General features: G+C 55.8%; 1 protein-coding gene across 1 annotated transcript in view; it reads right to left on the bottom strand.

Annotated features, from left to right (window-relative positions):
* LOC144752922 (E3 ubiquitin-protein ligase TRIM39-like) overlaps positions 1 to 17,506 on the bottom strand; it is a 406,522-nt gene extending 389,016 nt beyond the window's left edge. The window contains exon 1 of the mRNA XM_078640743.1: positions 17,096 to 17,506. Coding sequence (XP_078496869.1) covers positions 17,096 to 17,506 — 411 coding nt within the window. The remainder of the gene's footprint in view (positions 1 to 17,095) is intronic.
* Between the last annotated feature and the right edge of the window lie 3,439 nt (positions 17,507 to 20,945).

Raw genomic sequence — 20,945 nt, forward strand, 5'->3', positions numbered from 1 at the left:
CACTGTTGCTGCTGAAGGACCCCAGAGGCACTAGACCCCAGGACCGAGGAAGAAACACTGCTGCTGAAGGACCCCGGAGGGGATAGACCCCAGGACAGAGGAAGAAACACTGCTGCTGAAGGACCCCAGAGGCGCTAGACCCCAGGACCGAGGAAGAAACACTGCTGCTGCTGAAGGACCCCGGAGGTGCTAGACCCCAAGACCGAGGAAGAAACTCTGCTGCTGCTGAAGGACCCGGGAGGTGCTAGACCCCAGGACCGAGGAAGAAACTCTGCTGCTGCTGAAGGACCCCGGAGGTGCTAGACCCCGGGACCGAGGAAGAAACACTGCTGCTGCTGAGGGACCCTGGAGGCGCTAGACCCCGGGACCGAGGAAGAAACACTGCTGCTGCTGAAGGACCCCGGAGGCGCTAGACCCCAGGACCGAGGAAGAAACACTGCTGCTGCTGAAGGACCCCGGAAGGGATAGACCCCGGGACCGAGGAAGAAACACTGCTGCTGCTGAGGGACCCTGGAGGCGCTAGACCCCGGGACCGAGGAAGAAACACTGCTGCTGCTGAAGGACCCCGGAGGCGCTAGACCCCAGGACCGAGGAAGAAACACTGCTGCTGCTGATGGACCCCGGAAGGGATAGACCCCAGGACTGAGGAAGAAACACTGCTGCTTCTAAAGGACCCCGGCGGGGATAGACCCCAGGACTGAGGAAGAAACACTGCTGCTGCTGAAGGACCCCAGAGGCGCTAGACCCCAGGACTGAGGAAGAAACACTGCTGCTGCTGAAGGACCCCGGAGGGGATAGACCCCAGGACCGAGAAAGAAACACTGCTGCTGCTGAAGGACCCCAGAGGGGATAGACCCCAGGACTGAGGAAGAAACACTGCTGCTGCTGAGGGACCCCGGAGGCGCTAGACCCCGGGACCGAGGAAGAAACACTGCTGGTGCTGAAGGACCCCGGAGGTGGACGGCCTGCGATCACCCCGAGCCCGGGGTCAGTGTTCAGCAACTTAAAGGAAGAAGGTCGGAGACTCCTAAACGGCCAAGATCAGGCCCTGTAATCACTGCCCAGCATGACATGCATTCATGCATTCATCCTGCGAGGGGTCCCAGATCAAGTGTGCCTTGAAGCTGTAACTCCAGCACACCTGGCCTGCATTCGCTGCACTTCTCTGTGTCTGATGATCGTGTGAGGCTGGTGAGTTTAACACGATGACCTGCACTGCCAGAGTCATGTGCACCGATGCCATTGAGAGCCCATGAGACACCCTGCATTACTGCACCTCTGCCTCTCCACCTCTTCTGCTGTCTACCATGACCTGAGACCGTGTGTCCCGCATCCCGCATTACTGCACCTCTGCCTCTCCACCTCTTCTGCTGTCTACCATGACCTGAGACCGTGTGTGCCGCACCCCGCATTACTGCACCTCTGCCTCTCCACCTCTTCTGCTGTCTACCATGACCTGAGACCGTGTGTGCCACACCCTGCATTACTGCACCTCTGCCTCTCCACCTCTTCTGCTGCCTACCATGACCTGAGACGTGTGTGCCGCACCCTGCATTACTGCACCTCTGCCTCTCCACCTCAAATGCTGTCTACCATGACCTGAGACCCTGTGTGCCACACCCTGCATTACTGCACCTCTGCCTCTCCACCTCTTCTGCGGTCTACCATGACCTGAGAACGTGTGTCCCGCACCTCGCATTACTGCACCTCTGACTCTCCACCTCCTCTGCGGTCTACCATGACCTGAGACCGTGTGTGCCATGCCCTGCATTACTGCACCTCTGCCTCTCCACCTCTTCTGCTGTCTACCATGAACATGTGGCAGCGTGGCCCACACCCTGCATTACTGCACCTCTGCCTCTCCACCTCTTCTGCTGTCTACCATGAACATGTGGCAGCGTGTGCCACACCCTGCATTACTGCACCTCTGCCTCTCCACCTCTTCTGCTGTCTACCATGACCTGAGACCGTGTGTGCCGCACCCCGCATTACTGCACCTCTGCCTCTCCACCTCTTCTGCTGTCTACTATGACCTGAGACCGTGTGTGCCACACCCTGCATTACTGCACCTCTGCCTCTCCACCTCCTCTGCTGTCTACCATGACCTGAGACCGTGTGTGCCACACCCTGAATTACTGCACCTCTGCCTCTCCACCTCTTCTGCTGTCTACCATGACCTGAGACCGTGTGTGCCACACCCTGCATTACTGCACCTCTGCCTCTCCACCTCTTCTGTTGTCTACCATGACCTGAGACCGTGTGTGCCGCACCCTGCATTACTGCACCTCTGCCTCTCCACCTCTTCTGCTGTCTACCATGACCTGAGCCCGTGTGTGCCACACCCTGCATTACTGCACCTCTGCCTCTCCACCTCTACTGCTGTCTACCATGACCGGAGACTGGGTGTGCCACACCCTGCATTACTGCACCTCTGCCTCTCCACCTCTTCTGCTGTCTACCATGACCTGAGACCGTGTGTGCCACACCCCGCATTACTGCACCTCTGCACCTCTTCTGCTGTCCACCATGACCATGTATGCCAATGAGCTACACCCTGCATTACAGCATCTCCGGGTCTGCACCTCTTCTGCTGTCCACCATGTCCATGAGACTGTGTGTGCTGTACCCTGCATTACTGCACCTCTGCCTCTCCACCTCATCTGCTGTCTACCATGACCTGAGACCGTGTGTGAAACGCCCTGCATTACTGCACCTCTGCCTCTCCACCTCTTCTGTTGTCTACCATGACCTGAGACCGTGTGTGCCACACCCTGCATTACTGCACCTCTGCCTCTCCACCTCTTCTGCTGTCTACCATGACCTGAGACCGAGTGTGCCACGCCCTGCATTACTGCACCTCTGCCTCTCCACCTCTTCTGCTGTCTACCATGACCTGAGCCCGTGTGTGCCACACCCTGCATTACTGCACCTCTGCCTCTCCACCTCTACTGCTGTCTACCATGACCGGAGACTGGGTGTGCCACACCCTGCATTACTGCACCTCTGCCTCTCCACCTCTTCTGCTGTCTACCATGACCTGAGACCGTGTGTGCCACACCCCGCATTACTGCACCTCTGCCTCTCCACCTCTTCTGCTGTCTACCATGACCTGAGACCGTGTGTGCCACACCCTGCATTACTGCACCTCTGCCTCTCCACCTCTTCTGTTGTCTACCATGACCTGAGACCGTGTGTGCCACGCCCTGCATTACTGCACCTCTGCCTCTCCACCTCTTCTGCTGTCTACCATGACCTGAGCCCGTGTGTGCCACACCCTGCATTACTGCACCTCTGCCTCTCCACCTCTACTGCTGTCTACCATGACCGGAGACTGGGTGTGCCACACCCTGCATTACTGCACCTTTGCCTCTCCACCTCTTCTGCTGTCTACCATGACCTGAGACCGTGTGTGCCACACCCCGCATTACTGCACCTCTGCCTCTCCACCTCTTCTGCTGTCTACCATGACCTGAGACCGTGTGTGCCACACCCTGCATTACTGCACCTCTGCCTCTCCACCTCTTCTGTTGTCTACCATGACCTGAGACCGTGTGTGCCGCACCCTGCATTACTGCACCTCTGCCTCTCCACCTCTTCTGCTGTCTACCATGACCTGAGCCCGTGTGTGCCACACCCTGCATTACTGCACCTCTGCCTCTCCACCTCTACTGCTGTCTACCATGACCGGAGACTGTGTGTGCCACACCCTGCATTACTGCACCTCTCCACCTCTTCTGCTGTCTACCATGACCTGAGACCGTGTGTGCCACACCCCACATTACTGCACCTCTGTCTCTCCACCTCTTCTGCTGTGTACCATGACCTGAGACAGTGTGTGCCACACCCTGCATTACTGCACCTCTGCCTCTCCACCTCTACTGCTGTGTACCATGACCTGAGACCGTGTGTGCCACACCCCGCATTACTGCACCTCTGCCTCTCCACCTCTACTGCTGTGTACCATGACCTGAGACCGTGTGTCCCGCACCCTGCATTACTGCACCTCTGCCTCTCCACCTCTACTGCTGTGTACCATGACCTGAGACCGTGTGTGCCACACCCCGCATTACTGCACCTCTGCCTCTCCACCTCTACTGCTGTGTACCATGACCTGAGACCGTGTGTCCCGCACCCTGCATTACTGCACCTCTGCCTCTCCACCTCTTCTGCTGTCTACCATGACCTGAGACCGTGTGTGCCACACCCCGCATTACTGCACCTCTGCCTCTCCACCTCTTCTGCTGCCTACCATGACCTGAGACCGTGTGCCACACCCTGCATTACTGCACCTCTTCTGCCATGTTCCATAACCATGTGCCACACCCTGCATTACTGCACTGCTTCATCTGCACCTGTTCTGCTGTGCACCATGAACATGTGACAGCGGGTGCCACACCCTGCATTACTGCACCTCTGCCTCTCCACCTCTTCTGCTGTCTACCATGACCTGAGACCGTGTGCCACACCCTGCATTACTGCACCTCTGCCTCTCCACCTCTTCTGCTGTCTACCATGACCTGAGACCGTGTGCCACACCCTGCATTACTGCATCTCTGCCTCTCCACCTCTTCTGCTGTCTACCATGACCTGAGACCATGTGTCCCGCACCCTGCATTACTGCACCTCTGCCTCTCCACCTCTTCTGCTGTCTACCATGACCTGAGACCGTGTGTCCCGCACCCTGCATTACTGCACCTCTGCCTCTCCACCTCTTCTGCTGTCTACCATGACCTGAGACCGTGTGTGCCACACCCTGCATTACTGCACCTCTGCCTCTCCACCTCTTCTGCGGTCTACCATGAACATGTGGCAGCGTGTGCCACACCCTGCATTACTGCACCTCTGCCTCACCACCTCTTCTGCTGTCTACCATGACCTGAGACCGTGTGTGCCACACCCCGCATTACTGCACCTCTGCATCTCCACCTCTACTGCTGTCTACCATGACCTGAGACCGTGTGTGCCACACTCTGCATTACTGCACCTCTGCCTCTCCACCTCTTCTGCTGTCTACCATGACCTGAGACCGTGTGTGCCACACCCCGCATTACTGCACCTCTGCCTCTCCACCTCTTCTGCTGTCTACCATGAGCTGAGACCGTGTGTGCCACACCCCGCATTACTGCACCTCTGCCTCTCCACCTCTTCTGCTGTCTACCATGACCTGAGACCGTGTGGGCCACACCCTGCATTACTGCACTTCTGCATCTCCACCTCTTCTGCTGTCTACCATGACCTGAGACCGTGTGTGCCACACCCTGCATTACTGCACCTCTGCCTCTCCACCTCTTCTGCTGCCTACCATGACCTGAGACGTGTGTGCCGCACCCTGCATTACTGCACCTCTGCCTCTCCACCTCTTCTGCTGCCTACCATGACCTGAGCCCGTGTGTGCCACACCCTGCATTACTGCACCTCTGCCTCTCCACCTCTTCTGCTGTCTACCATGACCTGAGACCGTGTGCCACACACTGCATTACTGCACCTCTGCCTCTCCACCTCTTCTGTTGTCTACCATGACCTGAGACCGTGTGTGCCGCACCCTGCATTACTGCACCTCTGCCTCTCCACCTCTTCTGCTGTCTACCATGACCTGAGACCGTGTGCCACACCCTGCATTACTGCACCTCTGCCTCTCCACCTCTTCTGCTGTCTACCATGACCTGAGCCCGTGTGTGCCACACCCCGCATTACTGCACCTCTGCATCTCCACCTCTACTGCTGTCTACCATGACCTGAGACGTGTGTGCCGCACCCTGCATTACTGCACCTCTGCCTCTCCACCTCAAATGCTGTCTACCATGACCTGAGCCCGTGTGTGCCACACCCCGCATTACTGCACCTCTGCCTCTCCACCTCTTCTGCTGTCTACCATGACCTGAGACCGTGTGCCACACACTGCATTACTGCACCTCTGCCTCTCCACCTCTTCTGCTGTCTACCATGACCTGAGACCGTGTGCCACACCCTGCATTACTGCACCTCTGCCTCTCCACCTCTTCTGCTGTCTACCATGACCTGAGCCCGTGTGTGCCACACCCCGCATTACTGCACCTCTGCATCTCCACCTCTACTGCTGTCTACCATGACCTGAGACGTGTGTGCCGCACCCTGCATTACTGCACCTCTGCCTCTCCACCTCAAATGCTGTCTACCATGACCTGAGACCCTGTGTGCCACACCCTGCATTACTGCACCTCTGCCTCTCCACCTCTTCTGCGGTCTACCATGACCTGAGCCCGTGTGTGCCACACCCTGCATTACTGCACCCCAGCCTCTCCACCTCTTCTGCTGTCTACCATGACCTGAGACCGCGTGTGCTGCACCCTGCATTACTGCACCCCTTCTGCTTTGCACCATAACTACATGAGCTCCTAAGATAACCCTTTCATGCCACATCAAGGGGCATATTTACAAGCAACATTCAGAGAGCGGTGTTAAGCCAAAATAGCTAACGCCACGCCTCAACAGTTTGGAAACGCAGGGATGCGCCATATTTGCAAGTATGCGGCGCACTCCTGCATTTTCCCTAGTGATGGCACTAACTGTAGCTGCCTAGCACCACAAGGGTGCCTGCGTTGCAGGGAATGATTGTTCATTTTCACATAAACAATCACTAACGGCGATTTGTAATTTCTAGGTGTGCTTAAGAATGCAGCACATATAGAAGTTGGAAAACTTAATTTTTAATGATTGTTCATGTGCAAAAAGGGGTCCCTTCCTGCACATAAACAATCACTAATGGCGAATTCCTGTTTCTGTCTGTGCTGCAGAATGCAGCAAACATGGAAACCGCAAAAACGAGGAGAAATTAATCATTTCTCCTCGTTGCACCTGTTTAAGACCAGGTTTTCCCTGGTCTTATTTTTGGTGCTGCCCCATGATTACACCACCCTTGTAAATAAGGGGCAGCGTCAAAAAGCAATGGGTTTTGTGGTGGAACACCCAGAGCAACACCCATAGCCCCTCCCTTTGCTGCGAACTGCTGCGGTAAAGGGCATATTTACAAGGTGACATTAAGCCACGTTAAGTGCTTAAAGCCACCTTGTAAATATGGAGCAGGGCATTGAGCCACAGGAACGTCATTAAAAGTGATGTTCCTGTGGTGCCATGCCCCTGTAAATATGCCCCCAAGTCTTCTAACACCGACAAATGTGAGAGCCCAGGCGCTACACACTGGTCTACCCAATAAACCCTTTTAGTATCTCGTGGTATCCCAAAACACCCACATACATAGGACGTCTGATGATCTGCAGCTGCTTATGTGGTGCGAGGTGAAAACCTCGGGGCTCTGACAGACACCCAGTGCCTTCTTCAGCGACCCGCGGAGACCCACAGAGTGAACGGTGATCCCTGAATGATCACAGAGGTCCCTTCAGGGACCCGCGGAGACCCACAGAGTGAACGGTGATCCCTGAGTGATCACAGAGGTCCCTTCAGGGACCCGCGGAGACCCACAGAGTGAACGGTGATCCCTGAGTGATCACAGAGGTCCCTTCAGGGACCCGCGGAGACCCACAGAGTGAACGGTGATCCCTGAGTGACCACAGAGGTCTCTTCAGGGACCCGCGGAGACCCACAGAGTGAACGGTGATCCCTGAATGACCACAGAGGTCCCTTCAGGGACCCGCGGAGACCCACAGAGTGAACGGTGATCCCTGAGTGATCACAGAGGTCCCTTCAGGGACCCGCGGAGACCCACAGAGTGAACGGTGATCCCTGAGTGACCACAGAGGTCTCTTCAGGGACCCGCGGAGACCCACAGAGTGAACGGTGATCCCTGAATGACCACAGAGGTCCCTTCAGGGACCCGCGGAGACCCACAGAGTGAACGGTGATCCCTGAGTGATCACAGAGGTCTCTTCAGGGACCCGCGGAGACCCACAGAGTGAACGGTGATCCCTGAATGACCACAGAGGTCCCTTCAGGGACCCGCGGAGACCCACAGAGTGAACGGTGATCCCTGAGTGATCACAGAGGTCCCTTCAGCGACCCGCGGAGACCCACAGAGTGAACGGTGATCCCTGAATGACCACAGAGGTCCCTTCAGGGACCCGCGGAGACCCACAGAGTGAACGGTGATCCCTGAATGACCACAGAGGTCCCTTCAGGGACCCGTGGAGACCCACAGAGTGAACGGTGATCCCTGAGTGACCACAGAGGTCCCTTCAGGGACCCGCAGAGACCCACAGAGTGAACGGTGATCCCTGAGTGATCACAGAGGTCCCTTCAGGGACCCGTGGAGACCCACAGAGTGAACGGTGATCCCTGAGTGATCACAGAGGTCCCTTCAGGGACCCGTGGAGACCCACAGAGTGAACGGTGATCCCTGAGTGATCACAGAGGTCCCTTCAGGGACCCGTGGAGACCCACAGAGTGAACGGTGATCCCTGAGTGACCACAGAGGTCCCTTCAGGGACCCGCAGAGACCCACAGAGTGAACGGTGATCCCTGAATGATCACAGAGGTCCCTTCAGCGACCCGCGGAGACCCACAGAGTGAACGGTGATCCCTGAGTGATCACAGAGGTCCCTTCAGGGACCCGTGGAGACCCACAGAGTGAACGGTGATCCCTGAGTGATCACAGAGGTCCCTTCAGGGACCCGTGGAGACCCACAGAGTGAACTGTGATCCCTGAGTGACCACAGACGTCCCTTCAGGGACCCGCGGAGACCCACAGAGTGAACTGTGATCCCTGAGTGACCACAGACGTCCCTTCAGGGACCCACAGAGACCCAGAGAGTGAACGGTGATCCCTGAGTGATCACAGAGGTCCCTTCAGGGACCCGCGGAGACCCACAGAGCGACCGGTGATCCCTCAATGACCACAGAGGTCTCTTCAGGGACCCGCGGAGACCCACAGAGTGAACGGTGATCCCTCAATGACCACAGAGGTCTCTTCAGGGACCCGCGGAGACCCCCAGAGTGAACGGTGATACATGAGTGAGCACAGAGGTCCCTTCAGGGACCCCCGGAGACCCCCAGAGTGAACGGTGATCCCTGAGTGATCACAGAGGTCCCTTCAGGGACCCGCAGAGACCCACAGAGTGAACGGTGATCCCTCAATGACCACAGAGGTCTCTTCAGGGACCCGCGGAGACCCACAGAGTGAACGGTGATCCCTCAATGACCACAGAGGTCTCTTCAGGGACCCGCGGAGACCCACAGAGTGAAGGGTGATACATGAGTGAGCACAGAGGTTCCTTGCCCTCTTCTAGGAGGTGCGACTAACCTGTGATCCCTAAAAGCTGATTTAAATGCCGTGTATTGCTCTGAAATCCAACTCCCATACCTTGTGCGATTAGACAACCATTTATGTGGGACCCGCAGAGTGTCTTTGATACCTGAACACCCAGATATTGCATCTTTTGGGAGACTCCAGTAGTGTATTCACTTGTGAATCATGAACACCCACGCACATACCTTGTGCTCTTGGACAACCATTTCACTTTGCTGAGAAATCCTTTGAGCTGCTGTCGAAGGGTTTGAATGGGAAGAGTATTCCTTAATCATCAATAACCTTCTGAAACCCATCTCTGTGGTAGGCAGCTCTAGGACAGCGAGTCGTTATGCATCTGGTGACTTCTTGCTCGTCTTCTTCAGTTTCACTCTTCCCTCGAGCTTGTGTCCTCTCTGGTCTACGTTTCTCCACCTCTCAGCTGTGTTGCCCTTTTACCCTTTCCTACTGTTTTACTTAAACTCCTAGACTGTTTTTGCTTCTTTGAAATCTGTTGCCTGCTTGTCTGTCTGAAAATGCCCTGGCCATCATAAAGCGTCTGCTCAGAGTTCGTGGCTTAGCTCGTTTCTGTGGCCAGGGGTAGGGGCAACATGCATGTTCTTCATAGTGGCGACTGTCAGCTCTTGACTGTGTTTGGATTTGTGGGGATAGAAAAGGCCTTTTTACCAGTTTGCCCCAATGATGTCTTGGCCTTCTGGTCTTGCTGGTGTGACATGTCTGACCAGTCTTCTGGGTTCTTCGTTGCATCCAGCAGATTTGGACTCTATGTGGTCATAGTAGAATGAACCTAGTGTGCGTGCCTCGGCTGGCTGTAGGGACGGGGGCGCCATCTTGAAACTCCACTGTAAGTATGATAGAGGTCGGGGTTAGCCTGCCAGATGTACAGTTTTTATTGCAGATGTTCATGAATCTTATGGGAGTTCCTGTGTGGGATGACTCGGGACCCCTCTATCCTTAGAAGTGCAGCTGCGGCCTTTGTATTCCTTCGGGTATCTCCTCTAGCAGGTCAGGGGTGATGTAGTTAGTAGGAGACAGATGCTGAGGGAATAGATACACCAGCATCTAATGTGGACTGAGCTCCTGAGTCACTGCTCCAGGGCTTCCTATGAGCTCTGAGGGGTTCTCTCCAGGTCAGGTGAGCTGAGGGAATAGATACACCAGCATCTAATGTGGACTAAGCTCCTGCGTGACTGCTCCAGGGCTTCCTCCTGAGCTCTGAGGGGTTCTCTCCAGGTCAGGTGAGCTGAGGGAATACATAAACCAGCATCTAATGTGGACTGAGATCCTGAGTCACTGCTCCAGGGCTTCCTATGAGCTCTGAGGGGTTCTCTCCAGGTCAGGTGAGCTGAGGGAATACATACACCAGCATCTAATGTGGACTGAGCTCCTGAGTCACTGCTCCTGGGCTTCCTATGAGCTCTGAGGGGTTCTCTCCAGGTCAGGTGAGCTGAGGGAATACATAAACCAGCATCTAATGTGGACTGAGCTCCTGAGTCACTGCTCCAGGGCTTCCTATGAGCTCTGAGGGGTTCTCTCCAGGTCAGGTGTGCTGAGGGAATACATAAACCAGCATCTAATGTGGACTGAGCTCCTGAGTCACTGCTCCAGGGCTTCATATGAGCTCCGAGGGGTTCTCTCCAGGTCAGGTGTGCTGAGGGAATACATAAACCAGCATCTAATGTGGACTGAGATCCTGAGTCACTGCTCCAGGGCTTCATGCTGAGCTCTGAGGGGTTCTCTCCAGGTCAGGTGTGCTGAGGGAATACACAAACCAGCATCTAATGTGGACTGAGCTCCTGAGTCTCTGCTCCAGGGCTTCCTGCTGAGCTCTGAGGGGTTCTCTCCAGGTCAGGTGTGCTGAGGGAATACATAAACCAGCATCTAATGTGGACTGAGCTCCTGAGTCACTGCTCCAGGGCTTCATATGAGCTCCGAGGGGTTCTCTCCAGGTCAGGTGTGCTGAGGGAATACATAAACCAGCATCTAATGTGGACTGAGATCCTGAGTCACTGCTCCAGGGCTTCATGCTGAGCTCTGAGGGGTTCTCTCCAGGTCAGGTGTGCTGAGGGAATACACAAACCAGCATCTAATGTGGACTGAGCTCCTGAGTCACTGCTCCAGGGCTTCCTATGAGCTCTGAGGGGTTCTCTCCAGGTCCGGTGAGCTGAGGGAATAGATACACCAGCATCTAATGTGGACTGAGCTCCTGAGTCACTGCTCCAGGGCTTCCTGCTGAGCTCCGAGGGGTTCTCTCCAGGTCAGGTGAGCTGAGGGAATACATAAACCAGCATCTAATGTGGACTGAGATCCTGAGTCACTGCTCCAGGGCTTCCTATGAGCTCTGAAGGGCTTGTCTCCAGGTCAGGTGAGCTGAGGGAATACACAAACCAGCATCTAATGTGGACTGAGCTCCTGAGTCACTGCTCCAGGGCTTCTTATGAGCTCTGAGGGGTTCTCTCCAGGTCAGGTGAGCTGAGGGAATACATAAACCATCATCTAATGTGGACTGAGCTCCCGAGTCACTGCTCCAGGGCTTCCTGCTGAGATCTGAGAGGTTCTTGCCAGGTCAGGTGAGCTGAGGGAATACATAAACCATCATCTAATGTGGACTGAGCTCCTGAGTCACTGCTCCAGGGCTTCCTACTGAGCTCCTGAGAGGTTCTCTCCAGGTCAGGTGTGCTGAGGGAATACACAAACCAGCATCTAATGTGGACTGAGCTCCTGAGTCACTGCTCCAGGGCTTCCTACTGAGATCTGAAGGGCTTGTCTCCAGGTCAGGTGAGCTGAGGGAATAGATACACCAGCATCTAATGTGGACTGAGCTCCTGAGTCACTGCTCCAGGGCTTCATGCTGAGCTCTGAGGGGTTCTCTCCAGGTCAGGTGAGCTGAGGGAATAGATACACCAGCATCTAATGTGGACTGAGCTCCTGAGTCACTGCTCCAGGGCTTCCTATGAGCTCTGAGGGGTTCTCTCCAGGTCAGGTGTGCTGAGGGAATACACAAACCAGCATCTAATGTGGACTGAGATCCTGAGTCACTGCTCCAGGGCTTCCTATGAGCTCTGAGGGGTTCTCTCCAGGTCAGGTGAGCTGAGGGAATACATAAACCAGCATCTAATGTGGACTGAGCTCCTGAGTCCCTGCTCCAGGGCTTTGTACTGAGATATGGAGAGCTTGTCTCCAGGTCAGGTGTGCTGAGGGAATACATAAACCAGCATCTAATGTGGACTGAGCTCCTGAGTCACTGCTCCAGGGCTTCCTGCTGAGCTTTGAGGGGTTCTCTTCAGTCAGTTGAGCTGAGGGAATAGATACACCAGCATCTAATGTGGACTGAGCTCCTGAGTCCCTGCTCCAGGGCTTCCTGCTGAGCTCCGAGGGGTTCTCTCCAGGTCAGGTGAGGGGCACCCCTTGAAATGCATGGAGCTCTCTGTTGAAAGGGTTCATGCTCGGCTTTGTTTGAAGGGGAGAGTGGGACTGCAAGTGGTCGTGGCGAGCCCATGCCTGCTTTATGTCCGCTGCAGCCCCCATCTGGGTCTTGAGGCGACTCACTCACACAAGCCCCCAGGATGTAAACGTGCCAGCGTGGGCCTAGTGACCCGGAGGTGACGTGGGTGACTGTTGACCTGCCTTTCATCTTCTCGTACTAAAGAAGGGCACAGTTTGGCGAAAGGAAACTGAGCGGACAGGCCTCTTCCTGCAGAGCCTTGGACCAGGGCTGGATCCCTCGATCACCGATACTGGCTTTCTTATTTCCCAGAACGATTTACAGTGTTTTTGTATTATTAACCCTGCATTTGTGTAGCACATGAAGTTGATATAGATTAAAGTGTGTTTCCTGACACAAAGCACTCTCTGAGCAGTTGATTCATTGAGCCATGTTTGGTTAGACTCTGGTAGGAGTCGCTCTCCCTCCTCCTCCCTGGCGGAGTCTCTCTCCCTCCTCCCCCTCCCTGGTGGAGTCTCCCTCCCCCTCCCTGGTGGAGTCGCTCTCCCTCCTCCCCCTCCCTGGTGGAGTCTCTCTCCTCCCCCTCCCTGGTGGAGTCTCCCTCCTCCACCTCTCGGGTAAGCCTTGGAGTCTCTCTCCCTCCTCCTCCTCCCTGGTGGAGTCTCTCTCCCTCCTCCTCCTCCCTGGTGGAGTCTCTCTCCCTCCTCCTCCTCCCTGGTGGAGTCTCTCTCCCTCCTCCACCTCCCTGGTGGAGTCTCTCTCCCTCCTCCACCTCCCTGGTGGAGTCTCTCTCCCTCCTCCACCTCCCTGGTGGAGTCTCTCTCCCTCCTCCACCTCCCTGGTGGAGTCTCCCTCCTCCACCTCCCTGGTGGAGTCTCCCTCCCTCCCCCTCCCTGGTGGAGTCTCCCTCCCTCCCCCTCCCTGGTGGAGTCTCCCTCCCTCCCCCTCCCTGGTGGAGTCTCCCTCCCTCCCCCTCCCTGGTGGAGTCTCCCTCCCTCCCCCTCCCTGGTGGAGTCTCCCTCCCTCCTCCTCCCTGGTGGAGTCTCTCTCCCTCCTCCTCCTCCCTGGTGGAGACTCTCTCCCTCCTCCTCCTCCCTGGTGGAGACTCTCTCCCTCCTCCTCCTCCCTGGTGGAGACTCTCTCCCTCCTCCGCCTCCCTGGTGGAGTCTCTCTCCCTCCTCCACCTCCCTGGTGGAGTCTCTCTCCCTCCTCCCCCTCCCTGGTGGAGACTCTCTCCCTCCTCCACCTCCCTGGTGGAGTCTCTCTCCCTCCTCCCCCTCCCTGGTGGAGTCTCTCTCCCTCCTCCCCCTCCCTGGTGGAGTCTCTCTCCCTCCTCCCCCTCCCTGGTGGAGTCTCTCTCCCTCCTCCCCCTCCCTGGTGGAGTCTCTCTCCCTCCTCCCCCTCCCTGGTGGAGTCTCTCTCCCTCCTCCCCCTCCCTGGTGGAGTCTCTCTCCCTCCTCCCCCTCCCTGGTGGAGTCTCTCTCCCTCCTCCGCCTCCCTGGTGGAGTCTCTCTCCCTCCTCCGCCTCCCTGGTGGAGTCTCTCTCCCTCCTCCGCCTCCCTGGTGGAGTCTCTCTCCCTCCTCCGCCTCCCTGGTGGAGTCTCTCTCCCTCCTCCGCCTCCCTGGTGGAGTCTCTCTCCCTCCTCCGCCTCCCTGGTGGAGTCTCTCTCCCTCCTCCACCTCCCTGGTGGAGTCTCTCTCCCTCCTCCACCTCCCTGGTGGAGTCTCTCTCCCTCCTCCACCTCCCTGGTGGAGTCTCTCTCCCTCCTCCACCTCCCTGGTGGAGACTCTCTCCCTCCTCCACCTCCCTGGTGGAGTCTCTCTCCCTCCTCCACCTCCCTGGTGGAGTCTCTCTCCCTCCTCCTCCTCCCTGGTGGAGTCTCTCCCTCCTCCTCCCTGGTGGAGTCTCTCTCCCTCCTCCACCTCCCTGGTGGAGTCTCCCTCCTCCACCTCCCTGGTGGAGTCTCCCTCCCTCCCCCTCCCTGGTGGAGTCTCCCTCCCTCCCCCTCCCTGGTGGAGTCTCCCTCCTCCACCTCCCTGGTGGAGTCTCTCTCCCTCCTCCTCCCTGGTGGAGTCTCTCTCCCTCCTCCTCCTCCTCCCTGGTGGAGTCTCTCTCCCTCCCCCTCCCTGGTGGAGTCTCTCTCCCTCCTCCTCCCTGGTGGAGTCTCTCTCCCTCCTCCTCCCTGGCGGAGTCTCTCTCCCTCCTCCACCTCCCTGGTGGAGTCTCTCTCCCTCCTCGGTCAGCCTTGGAGTCTCCCTCCCTCCTCCTCCTCCCTGGTGGAGTCTCTCTCCCTCCTCCCTCCTCCCCGGTGGAGTCTCTCTCCCTCCTCCCCCTCCCTGGTGGAGTCTCTCTCCCTCCCCCTCCCTGGTCAGCCTTGGAGTTATTATTATTATTATGCGTTCTTATATAGCGCTCGATTACCCGTAGGCATCTCGGCACTTGCCTTGGGAACCCGTCCTGGCTTTTCCCTGTGAGATACCCATACTGGGCACCCCCAAGGTGAAAGCCAGGCATCCCGCCGCGGGGGGCCGTAGTGGAGATTAAGCAGGCTAATGCCCAGAGCTGCAGAGTGTGAACCCGTGATTCGAGTAGGCACCGAAGCGAGAACTATCGAGTCCGTGGATATTTGGGCTTAAGACCCTGCCGCGTCGGGAATTGAACCCTGTTCCCGGGTCTGACCTCTGCTTCAGGTTCTGCCTCCTCTAACCAGTGAGCCACACTTCTCCCTCCCCCTCCTCCCTCCTCCCTCCTCCCTGGTAAGCCTTGCAGTCTCTCTCCCTCCTCCACCTCCCTGGTTAAGCCTTGGAGTCTCTCTCCCTCCCCCCCTCCCTGGTAAGCCTTGGAGTCTCTCTCCCTCCCTCCTCCCTGGTTAGCCTTGGAGTCTCTCTCCCTCCTCCACCTCCCTGGTAAGCCTTGGAGTCTCTCCCCCTCCCCCTCCCTGGTAAGCCTTGGAGTCTCTCTCCCTCCTCCACCTCCCTGGTGGAGTCTCTCTCCCTCCTCCCCCTCCCTGGTGGAGTCTCTCTCCCTCCTCCCCCTCCCTGGTAAGCCTTGGCTGCCTGCCCTGCTGCCCTGCAAGGCAAGTGTCAAAGGGGGGCCCTAATGTTCGCTCTTCCAAGTCCTGATAGCTCAGCCCCAGGACACACGAGGGAACAGACTCAACCCCCTCAACTGAGGTCCATTGAACCTGTGTGTCCCCTGGCTCCAGACTCAACCCCCCTCAACTGAGGTCCATTGACCCTGTGTGTCCCCTGGCTCCAGACTCAACCCCCTCAACTGAGGTCCATTGAACCCGTGTGTCACCTGGCTCCAGACTCAACCCCCTCAACTGAGGTCCATTGACCCTGTGTGTCCCCTGGCTCCAGACTCAACCCCCCTCAACTGAGGTCCATTGAACCCGTGTGTCCCGCGGCTCCAATGGAGCCTGACCGCTTGCTTTTAATCTCTTAAGAAATACTCCATCCTTCCTTCACTCTGGCTTCTGGCTTCGCCTTGGCCATCTCCTCTCATCACTTTTTCCATTTTTTCCTCATTCTTATTGAGATTCATTCCTATTCTTCCTTCTCCAATCCGTACACAACAAATCAACCCCTTTTCGACTAAGTTAAAGATGCTTCATTCTTCTATACTTCATCTCTCTTCTCTGTATTCATGCAATGCCATGTTTTCTCCTCACGTCCTGCACGTCTGATGAGTGTTTCCTTTTTATATTCCTTTTTTCTTTGGGAGCATACAAACTAAAATGTATTTTTATGTATTTTTTCCCCAATTTCTTAATATGGTTTCAAAATCGTGCTACTCGTCAAAAAAGCGCTTCAACACCCCATCAGGGGTAGCAAGCGCTATATAAATGCAAACCTTTTTCCCTCTTCTATCCCTCCGCTATCCTTCTGAGTCCAAATAACTGACTAACCTACCCACCACTCAAACTACTTTTCATATTTCACTTTACTAATTCAACACTAATCCTTTATGGGATCCGGAGTAGCGTGCTACTGCTAAAAAAGCGCTTTGACGCCTCGTCAGAGGTAGTAAGCGCTATACAAATGCAATTGCAATTCAATACAATTTATGTGGGACCCGCAGGGGGTCTTTGAACACTGAATACCCCGACACACTGCATCTCCTATGCGACTCCAGTAGTGTATTCACTTGTGAATCGTGAACACCCACACACACACCTTGTGCTCTTCTGCAGCTTCCTGTATGGGGTGCACTGCATGACTTGTCCCCTCTGAACACTGTCACACAGAGCTCCGCTCTCAGGCTGCCTCCCTGATGGGGCTCACAGCCGTACCCAGTGACCTTCACTTGTCGTTCCAGAACACCCACACACACCCCTTGTGCTCCTCTGCAGGTTGCTCAACGGAGCTCACAGCGGGACTTTGGAATCCCTGAATGCCCTCGCACATACCTTGTACTCCTCTGCAGCCTCCTCTATGGGACTTATTGAGTGAGTTTTGTGCTCCTTGGATTCCCGGCAGACCCAGCATATCATCCTCTGATCCTCTGCACAGAACAGCCTCAGTTTCTCGCCATGTTTCTCGCACAGATTCTCCTCCGGGGGCTTCACGGGGGACAAATGAAACTGTTTTACCATTTCCACCATGTTTCTCAGCTGCCTGTTGGGTCGGAGGTTTTTCCCAGATATATCCCTGCACTGAGGACAGGGGAGGTTTCCATCTCTCCCCTTCCAGCTCTGAGTGATGCAGGAGCGGCAGAAGTTGTGTCCACAATCAATAGTCACCGGATCAGTGAAATAATCCAAACAGATGGAACACGTGGCCTCTTCCTGGAGATCCCCGAGCTGAGCTGCCGCCGCCATGATTCAGAAACGCAGGAAGTGAAGGTAAGTTCCGTTTCTCTCTTTATAGAGTGGGTGTGTCTGTGCGTCTGTCCCTCCCTGTGTGCAGTGGGTGTGTCTGTGCGTCTGTCCCTCCCTGTGTGCAGTGGGTGTGTCTGTGCGTCTGTCCCTCCCTGTGTGCAATGGGTGTGTCTGTGCGTCTGTCCCTCCCTGTGTGCAGTCTGTGTGCAGTGGGTGTGTCTGTGCGTCTGTCCCTCCCTGTGTGCAGTGGGTGTGTCTGTGCGTCTGTCCCTCCCTGTGTGCAGTCTGTGTGCAGTGGGTGTGTCTGTGCCTCTCTGTGTGCAGTGGGTGTGTCTGTGCGTCTGTCCCTCTCTGCGTGCAGTGTGTGTGTCTGTGCGTCTGCCCCTCCCTGTGTGCAGTGGGTGTGTCTGTGCGTCTGTCCCTCTCCGTGTGCAGTGGGTGTGTCTGTGCGTCTGTCCCTCTCTGGCTGCGCTGGGACTTCCGGGTTCAAGTTACAGTCACAGAACAGATCTGACCCCTCTGCTGCCCGGGCTCTGACTCGAGGTTTCCCTCCGGGCTCTGACTCGAGGTTTCCCTCTGGGCTCTGACTCGAGGTTTCCCTCCGGGCTCTGACTCGAGGTTTCCCTCCGGGCTCTGACTCGATGTTTCCCTCCGGGCTCTGACTCGAGGTTTCCCTCTGGGCTCTGACTCGAGGTTTCCCTCTGGGCTCTGACTCGAGGTTTCCCTCCGGGCTCTGACTCGAGGTTTCCCTCCGGGCTCTGACTGGAGGTTTCCCTCTGGGCTCTGACTCGAGGTTTCCCTCTGTTCTCGGCTAAAATACAAGCAATTTGGTTTTGTTCTCAGATTCTGTAGGTGCCAGGAGCGGTCACCTAAATATGGATTTCTATAAAATCCTCCGAGTTATTATTAACGTGGCCATTCTGCGACTGGTTGTTATAATATTTGTTTTAGAACTGAACTGACATCTGGAAAATAATTATGAAACAATTTCTTACTGCATTTGCTGTTTGAAAGGCTGAACAATGACTGCTTTTCTCAATTCTTCACTTGTAATAATTATTATCGGGATCACTGGAATTACCCGCAATTGGAGAAGCAATTTATGCCGCAGGGTTGAATAAATTATTCAGCGAGATCGGGCAAATTATGCGGCGTAACAACAATCTGTGACAGTATTATTTCAATATCGTGCACTTTAATCTCACACAATCATTGTCTGAGCAGAGCTTTCACCTCATTGCAGTTAAACACCTCACTACAACCTTCATCAGACAAATGGTGGCCAGTGAAGCCTTGGAGAGGGGCTGCCCCTGTGGCCAGTGAAGCCTTGGAGAGGGGCTGCCCCTGTGGCCAGTGAAGCCTTGGAGAGGGGGGCTTGTAGTGTGCGAGGGCTGGGCCTTGCACGTGGTGGCTAGGTAACAATGATTGCACACAGAGGCTGACTAGTTGCAGGTGCCGGAAAGACCCCGAGCGGTCTTCCGCCTCTTTATTATATACCCCGGGACGAGCCCGCCCCGAGGGTGAGGGAATGCGTGTAGGGTATTGGATACATTGTAGAGTCGAGGCCGGGTGGCTCTCTACATCCCTCCTTTGATTTAGTTCGACATCACCCAATCACCAGCTAGGGCGATGTCCAGGCAAAGTCTCGGAGTCTCTGGCTTGGTCTTGGATTAGGCCTCAAGTGATATCGGTTGTTGCGGCATCCCGGAGAGCTGGCAACCCCGGCCGGGGTTGTGTGGACACTCCTGGCCGGAGACGGGGATCTTGACCCGGGGCCTGGAGGCTCGTTTTGGTGATTGTCCCTTTCGTTGGATCCACACGGACTTAGCGGAGGGGCGGGAGCCCCCGCTCTCCTTCCGTCATCATCTTGGATCTCTGTCTCAGTGGGTGGTGCTTCACTGATGTTTTCGTGAGGACCAGCCGGCTCTCTCACTCTTTTGAAGCAGGAAATGTTCCGGGTGACTATCTGGCGACCTCGGCGCGCTGTCACCATAGTCCCTTGTACCTTTTCCACACTCCACCTCTCTGGTTCATAAGGGGTCCGGAACTTCCATCCTGGGTGACGATCTTGGACCACCACGCAGTCTCCTTCTCGTAGGTTTGGCTGCACAGCATGTCGTGTTACGCTCGCCTTCTGGTTAGTAATGGTTCTACGTGATTGAATGGCTTCACTGTCTCTTTCTCCCGGCATCCAGGTTGATGCTGACGGTATGTTCCCTCGGGGCGCCCTTTTGAATAGCACATGTGCCGGGGCGCACTTGGTGGTGCTGTGCGGGGTCTGCCTGTAGGCACTCAGAAATTGGTTCAGGGCAAACTCGGGGTCGGTTCCATTGTCTATCGCGATTCGGAGTGCTCTGTTAGTAGTCCTCATAAGTCGTTCAACTTCCCCATTTGCTTGAGGCCATAACGGTGTTATCTTCCTGTGTCTTATTCGTAGGCTTTCGAGGTAGTCTTGGAATTCTCGTCCCTGAAACGGTGGTCCGTTATCTGATTTAATTTCTTCAGGGAGTCCCATTGTCGCAAAGATGCGGTCCAGAGCTTTCCTGACGTGGGGAAACGCTACAGACGGGACGATCTCCACCATGGGGAACTTCGAGAAGGTATCCACCACTACCAGCGTGTGTCGACCATCGGGGAAACTTCCAAAGTCGACGCTCAGGTGAGTCCAGGGGTTTTGTGGTGCGTCCTCTGTGATGACAGGGGCGGGCGCCAGATCTCCCCCTGTGATGGCACAGGCGTGGCATGACTTCACCATTTCATCCACCATGTTGTCCATGCCAGGGAACCAGACTTTGTGTCGCAGCCGTGCCTTTGTCTTGGCCATGCCCTGGTGGCCTACGTGTGCTATGGTCAGCATCTGCCTCTGGAGTTTCTCGGGTACAACGATGAGATGGCCTCGAAGCACAATTCCTTCGTCCCCTACGCTAAGTTCATGGCGGATCTGCCACATCTGTTGCCTGGCATGACTCACTTCCGGACGCAAACCTTGAACTCCGTCTAGGAATCTGGTCCAACTGTTGTCTGCAAGGGCTCATTTTACTTGAGACAGTGTTTCGTCTTCGGCAGTAGCCTCTCCTATCTCCTGGAGTGAGAGTGTGTCTGGGCATGCCGCTTGAGATATCATGTGGACGAATTCCTCTACTCCATGACCATCGGTGAGTGGGAGTGCTTTCTTTGTTACATCTGGGTGTCTGGACAGATAATCAGCGGGATTGTGGGCTCCAGGACGAAATACCAGGGTGAAATTGTATCCTTGAAGTTGGACAGCCCATCTCTCTATGCGCGGAGGCGCGAGTCTGGAAGATCCCATGAAAAGAGGCAGCAGTGGCTTGTGGTCAGTTACTACCGTGAACTCCTGCCCGCACAGGTACAGATGAAAATGTTGACATGCCCATTTGATGGCAAGGGCCTCTCGCTCAATTTGAGCGTATCTGGTCTC

Source organism: Lissotriton helveticus, chromosome 5_1, assembly GCF_964261635.1.
Source record: "Lissotriton helveticus chromosome 5_1, aLisHel1.1, whole genome shotgun sequence".
In the NCBI taxonomy this organism is placed as follows: Eukaryota; Metazoa; Chordata; class Amphibia; order Caudata; family Salamandridae; genus Lissotriton; species Lissotriton helveticus.